At 57.4% G+C, this 6775-nt stretch overlaps 1 protein-coding gene across 2 annotated transcripts in view; it reads left to right on the forward strand.

Annotated features, from left to right (window-relative positions):
* The window catches only part of SLC13A5 (solute carrier family 13 member 5), a 23212-nt gene extending 16938 nt beyond the window's left edge, over positions 1–6274 (forward strand). The window contains exons 11-12 of one of the 2 annotated variants that reach the window (XM_027567991.2): positions 1180–1317; positions 1884–6274. In XM_027567991.2, coding sequence (XP_027423792.1) covers positions 1180–1317; positions 1884–2015 — 270 coding nt within the window. In that variant the 3' untranslated portion in view covers positions 2016–6274. The remainder of the gene's footprint in view (positions 1–1179; positions 1318–1883) is intronic. The other variant, XM_027567992.1, reaches the window with a different exon arrangement.
* The last annotated feature ends 501 nt before the right edge of the window (positions 6275–6775 follow it).

The following is a 6775-nucleotide window of genomic DNA, read 5'->3' on the forward strand; positions in this document are numbered from 1 at the left end:
TCAGCAATTTCATGTCTGGGGGCATATCTTAGGAAGATCATCAGGGGTGCTCACAAGCCTATATTACAGAACTGTTTGTTACAAACATGTTTTCGTAGCAGGAGGGGATAGAGTCATACGATATAATACCATCAGGCATTGGGAGGAAATCACAGTTTTGAAGGGCATTTAAAGTTGAAAACGTCATACACACAAAACATCATACATAAAATGTCCATTAGCCCCAGAGGGTGCACAGACCCTGACCCTCCAGCCTCCTGCCGAGGGACAACTTCTGTTATTAATGTGTTAGGTATATCTTTCTGGAAGTATTACACACACACACGCACACACACACACACGCACACACGCATTCTTTTTAGACAAATGGCATCACTGTATGGTTCCGTTTCGCACCTTCATGTTGTTTTCCTCTAACCACCGATCAGGGATCTTCCCGTGTTAGCAGATCAGACACAGCCGTGAGCCGCCCCGTTGTTTGTATGTTTTAGTGGACCCCTGCTTCTGTGGGGGTTGGCGTATCGAGGAGTCTGTCTCCTGAGTGTTTTGCTGATACAATGTCACGCATGCGTCTGTCCTCATGTGCGTGCACATCTGCACAATGGATTGTGAATTTTGATAGAGGTCAGAACATATTGTGAATTATATCATTCATTCATTCAACGGACATTTAGTGAATGTCTGCTCTGCGCTGGGGGCGGCTAGATGTGGCTGAATTTTAGGCTGTAGAGTAAAAAAAGATGGATACCAAATTCCATATGCAAAACGATCCCCAGTGTGTGTAAGCACAGGTGCATCCACACGCAAGAAGAGGTGGGCCTTCTAGGTCTGGGGCAGGACAGACAGACAGGTGCAGGGGGTGGGCCCGCGGGAACACCCCAAGGTTCGGTGCAGTCTAAGTGCCCAGCGTGGTCTCTGGCACAGCTGGTGGCCAAGAGATATATGCTGAATGAACAAGGGGATTCAGAAAGGCCTCCCCGGGAGGGAGCTCTGAGGTCAGCCCTGAGAGTCCAGCACAGTTGTTATCCAGGCCCATGGCAAACAGTAGAAGGGTCATGGGACAAAGGGCATGGGGCTGGGACTGCAGCCAGGGCGTTAGGGGGACACTTTTCAGGAAGAGCGTCCCGGGAGCTTTTGTCCTGGGCATCTGTGACCTTGCGGTTCTGTGTTTCTCCCCAGTCACGCTCCATCGGCCTCAACCCGCTGTACGTCATGCTTCCCTGCACACTGAGTGCGTCCTTTGCCTTCATGTTGCCTGTGGCCACCCCACCTAACGCCATCGTGTTTGCCTACGGACACCTCAAGGTGTCTGACATGGTAACGCAGGCTTCTATTGCTCCATCAGCTGTGACGTTCTGTCGTGAGGGGCGGACACCCCCTTTCTTACTGACGTGTGACGTCATACGATGTGTCCAGTCCTGTACCCTTCCTCTGCATTTATATGCAGCTTTGCTTCTTTTTGGAAATGATCTCAAATTTCGTAGACCGTTCTGTCTCCCAGAGCTGAGAGGTGGGTTCCGGAAGCTCCCACCTGGGGAGCCCTTGCCGAGCCCCTGGAAGGGGTGAGGGCGGGGTCCCATGTGGCCAGGATGGGCTTTGCAAACTAGCAAGAATGTAACACCAGTCGGGGGGGGGAGAGAGAGAGAGAGAGAGAAACCACTGCCTGGGAGCAGGTGACGTCCTGGGAACAATGCGGACAAAGAAGGACCCCCTCTCTTCTGCTGTGTCTCGTCACCTGTGAGGGGAGGGGAAGCCAGAAACAGAGGCTTAGTTATTGCAGAGTCTCTGCTGGGCGTCTTCAGGGCTCCCAGTGTCCCGTCGCCCTTGTTCGGACAGCCCGGCCCACCCAGGGGGTGCTGACTCTGACCCTGCTTTTCCCCCAGGTGAAAACAGGACTCATGATGAACATAATTGGAGTCTTCTGTGTGTTTCTGGCGGTCAACACCTGGGGACGGGTCATATTTGACTTGGATCATTTCCCTGACTGGGCTAACGTGACGAATATCGAGACTTAGGGACAGCCGCACACCACCCCGCCCTCCTGAGGACCCCTGAGCCTTCCAGCACACCTTGCAGCAGAGTTTTGGGGTTCACTCCCCAAAGTGATCCAGTGATGCCCACACCCCCGCGGAGACCCACCCAGGCCCAGGTTCAGAGCCGGGGACGGGCAACTGCTGGGCGGAAGTGGAGGGAGCCTCCGGAGACACTGGGGCGTCTGATCTTCCCGGGGGGACTGCCATCCCTCTGGGACAGGTATAGGCTGTAGAGGGACCAGGACGCAGGCTGCCAGCTGGCCCCAAGCTGGGCTCTGGTGTCCACTCGCTTTGCCCCAGCGTCATCGAGGTGGGGATCAGATCCCAGCTTGGGAAGCAGGAGAACGTGGGCCTCCTGCAGCTCGCCTCGGGCTGCCTCCGGGCTCTCCTGTTACCTGAAGGGACAACCCCACCCCGGGACACGATATCTGGTCCTGGGCAGCTTCCTGCCACTAAGAGCAGAGCCTCCTGGAACCACAGGGAGAACAGTGCCACCCCCGAAGGATGAGGAATTTGGGCTGAGAACTCCCGGCCGCCTCTGCCCACAGCACGCCGCTGGCTAACCTGCTCCCCTGCTTACCTTGCTCCGTCTTAGCAGACAGGTGGACCCCTTGCTGTCCTCCCACGCACCCCTTTGTTGTCTGGGCTGACGTGTGCTTGGACCCCCTGGCCGGGGCCCTCCAGCACACCCGCTTCTCCCTGGCGGCTCGGCTTCTCCGGCCACCCCACGCAGCTGGGGTCACACTCCAAGTACAGGCAGCGATGGCTCCTTTGGGGCCCCCAGTGGGTATCTGGGTCCTCTCCCACCTGCAGGCTCAGAGTGGACGCGGCTGTTGCCAGCCGGGAGCAGGGGCCCGTCAGAGCTGGGCACGGCAGGGTGTGAGTGCCCCTTTGCTGAGCGGCCTTTCCAGCCGTGCCTGGTGGCAGCCAAGATTGCTGAGGACAAGCCGTGCTCGGTGGCCCCTGAGCATCTGAAGTTGCCGGGGCAACGCTTGCCGAGCGGCCACGGGGACCCTGCGACAGAGATGTGACAGACACCCACCCCCACCCACCACCCTCCTTTTCTCTGTGGGAGAGGAGTGGGGACAGGAGCGTATTAGGTTCGTTGACGGCGTCGTTCGGGGCAGGAGAAAGTTGGGAACTCAAGGAAACGCCCTCGAGGATGGGGACGTCCCCTCGAGGACCGGGGTGTCTCCAGCTCCTGCGGTGGGATGGTTCCTGACGGCCCCGTGTGTCTTCCACAGGGAGGGGTGCTGGCTCCAGCTTTCTGCCGTGGCAGGGGCCTCGCCGCCCCCCTCCCGTCCCTGGCTCTCCGGCCGGCTCTCTCCCTGGGTCCTTGCGGCAGCCCCATGAGACAGACTAGAGTTGTCACTCTCAGTTGTTCCCGAGGACCCCGAGGCTCCAAGGGGCCCAGTCATGTGTCCAAAGTTGTGTATTAAGTTAGTGGCAGTTAGGGCCCCAACCGGACCTTCCACCTTCGCGTCCACTGCTCCTCATCTAGCCGTTAAGGGCCTTGGTCCCCCAGGAGTCTGCAGGGAACGGTGAGCACGTCTGCCCCACGGCCTGCCTGCTCAGGGAACGGTGTCACGTGAGCTGCTTCCTCAGAGGCAGGCTCAGGACAGCGTGGGGCGTCTAGCTGGAGAGAGCGCGAGGGTGGCTGCCCGTCCCCTCCACGGCAAGCCGGGCCACTCCTGCTGTGGACGACTGAGGGAGGCCCCAGGGACCTGTGCTGCCTGCTGGTCCAGCTCCAGGACGCTGGCTGACCCAGAGCGGGCCACCGTGCGTGTGGTGGGGAAGAAGAGAGCGATCCGTGCGGCCAGTCGGCGCACATCCAGGGGTCATGAGTGAGGTCACCAAGGCCATCCGGGGTGACCAGGCTGCAGTGGGGGGGAGGTGTGGGGCTCCACGCGGCTGGCAGCAAGCTGGCCGGGGGCTTCTGGAGAGTGGCCCCCAGGCTGAGGACTCTGACCACAGTCTGATGCTGCACAACTTCTCCTGAAGCCGGAGCTGCTCTGGAGTTTAGGGCCCATCAGGACTGGGTTTGGCTGCAGGTGACGGCAGCATGAACCAGGCGGGCGTTTAATGTCGACGGGACAGGGAGTCGGAGGGACACGGCTGCTGGGGCCGCGCCTTCACGGCCACACCCGAGCCTCGTGCATGCCGCACACACGCGTGTGCACTGCAGGCAGGAGGAAGGGGCGGGACGGGGCCTGCTGCGTCCTCCCCTTTCTCGGGAGGCCGGCAGCCTGCCCTCCACGTGTAACAGCCCCACTCGGGCGTTGACAAAGGCTAATCCCAGCATCGAGCGTCGTCAGTGTATAGGAGACCAATCAGGACTCACCTGGGCTCAGGGAATGGGCCTGCCTTTCCTTAAACCGGGAGGTTTGCACCCACCACAAAGTCTGGGTTCTGGCAGGAAAACAGTGGGGGTGCTGTTGGGTTGGTGACGAACAGGGTCTGTACTCTGAGCCTTTCAGGGGCTGCCCTCCCTCCAGGCTCCTCTCTGGGCCTCAGTTTCCATCAGGAAGGGGCCCCTGTCTGGGCTGCTGCAGCCCGGCCCCCCGCCCCCCGCGGGCTTGGCCTGGAGTCTGTTAACTCGGTCCCCCTCTGGTCTTCGCCATTTGCTGGAAGTCCTCTCAGACCTCTTCCCCGTCAACATTTTGCCTCTTACATTCTGTAATGAGGTTCTGCCCCAGAGCCCTGTCCTCTCTTCTTAGCCCCTGGATCAGACATCTGGGCCCGAGGTGCGCTGAGCACACAATCCTGACCAGGACTGCTGTCTGAACTGGGCACCAGCGACTTAGGACTCCACCAGGGCCCCGTGCCTTGCAGAGGTGCTCATCCACGACCCCAGAACTGGGGTGTTTCCCTATCCCGCAGGGCTGAGACCTTGCTTAGGGAAAGATCTGAGGCTCCCTCCTCGGCAGGGCCAGTCAGCGGGTCCCTCCTCCCATCATGCCTCTCACGCCGGCCACTAACGGACAGCAGGAGGTCTGCTCTGGGCCCCGAGCCGGGCAGGAGCTCAGCAGCAGGTCCAGTCCTCGGAATGAATACGGGCACGTCCTTGCTCGTAGAAATAAAGACCAAAGGCGGACTGTCTGGTTAAAAGCTACACATGACAACCCTCCTCTTGGCTCCGAAACCCGTCTTCAACGTGCTCCCTCCCTCTGGTTCCACAGCCTCTTAAAAGCTGTGTCTCCCAAATCGCCAGGGAAGCTTTATTTTTATAAAAATAAAAACAAATAAGGTTCCTCCAAGATCACTCCTCCACGTCACGGGAAGGGTTTCCACGTCCTTCGATGGAAATCTTGTCATCAGGGTCTGAAACCCTTGCACTCGGATATTCAGTTTTATTTCTCTCGATGTCTGGACTCAGGACTCGGGTTCTCGCGTCCCTGGTCTGCTTGTCCGAACGCCCACATCCATCCTTGGAGACGCAGGCTGCCCCTGGCTGGCCGCCGTTGGCACCTGCTTCCGGCCCTCAGGGGTCGAGAAATACCAGAATTCAGTCTCAGAATGCTGTTATCCAATCGGGAAAGCTTGGCTAGTTTTTGTCTTTAAGAAGTTAACATCAAACCCATACAAGAAACCCCCATAGTGCAAAACAGGGTTGAGAGGTGTCCCTCCGGCACAGACCTCGAGGCCTCCCGCCGCCCCCACCCAGGAGGGAGCTGCCCACAGTGTCTCCCAAGACCTTCCAGAAACATGCCCTATGTATAAGCTTCGGCCGTAGACGCACGTCCCCTTCAGCACACGGGGGAGCATCCCCATGTAGCGTCTGTCCTTGTTTCCACGCCCCCCTTAATTTATTTGGAGATCATTCCATTTCAGGACCTATTAATTGTGACTATCTTTTCATTTAATAGCTGATTTTGTTTTTAAATTGAGGTAACGTGAAATTCGGCGAATTCCACAGATCTTCAGGGTACCGTTCAGAGTTTTAGACACCTGCATGCACCTTGTAAGCGACACCCCCTCCCCGTTCCCTTCTCCCTCCCTTTCCAATACCCCGTCCCTCCCCCGAGGCACGGGCCCCTTTCGCTCCTTGAACTTCATACAAATGGAACCTAATGCACATACTTGTTCCCGTCTGACATATCTGCTGAACAAAACACTTCTGATATTCCGTTCCTTTGTTATTGTTGGGGAGTGGTGCTCTGTGGTGTGAATAGGCCATGGTTTGTCTGACCTTCGGGGTGTCCCAGTTTGGGGCTATCGTGAATAAAGCTGTTAAGCTCTCTGCACGAGCCTGTTTGTGGACATGTGTTTTTGGTCTCTCTCCGGTGCGTGGCCGGGAGTAAGCCCCAGCCTTCTTGGAAGCTGCGCCGTGTTCCATCGTGAGCCCAGCTCAGAAACAAGCCCCTACTGACGGGCATCCGGGTCCCTGCCAGTGTTTCCCTGACACTGTAATAAACGTGTCCCTCCTTACATCTGCGTGAACCTACGTGGGGAGAGCACTTTCCTGAAGGGTGGGCTGGATGAAAGGCTGTGTGTACTTAAGCCTGGGACAGATGCTCCCCAGGTGCTTTCCAAAGAGGCCTGGCCAGTATTTATTCCCGAAAACTGTGCACGAGGCCTTATTCCCGCACATCTGAGCAACTCTGTGTATGATCAAACTTCTCAATCTTTGCCAATCTGACACTTGAAAAATACTACCTCATGATTTTCATCCCATTTCCTTAAATTACATAGAATGAGCAACATCAATTTTTTTTCACATATTTACAACCCGTTTGTGTCTC

The sequence above is a fragment of the Zalophus californianus genome, chromosome 16 (assembly GCF_009762305.2).
Source record: "Zalophus californianus isolate mZalCal1 chromosome 16, mZalCal1.pri.v2, whole genome shotgun sequence".
Taxonomy (NCBI): Eukaryota; Metazoa; Chordata; class Mammalia; order Carnivora; family Otariidae; genus Zalophus; species Zalophus californianus.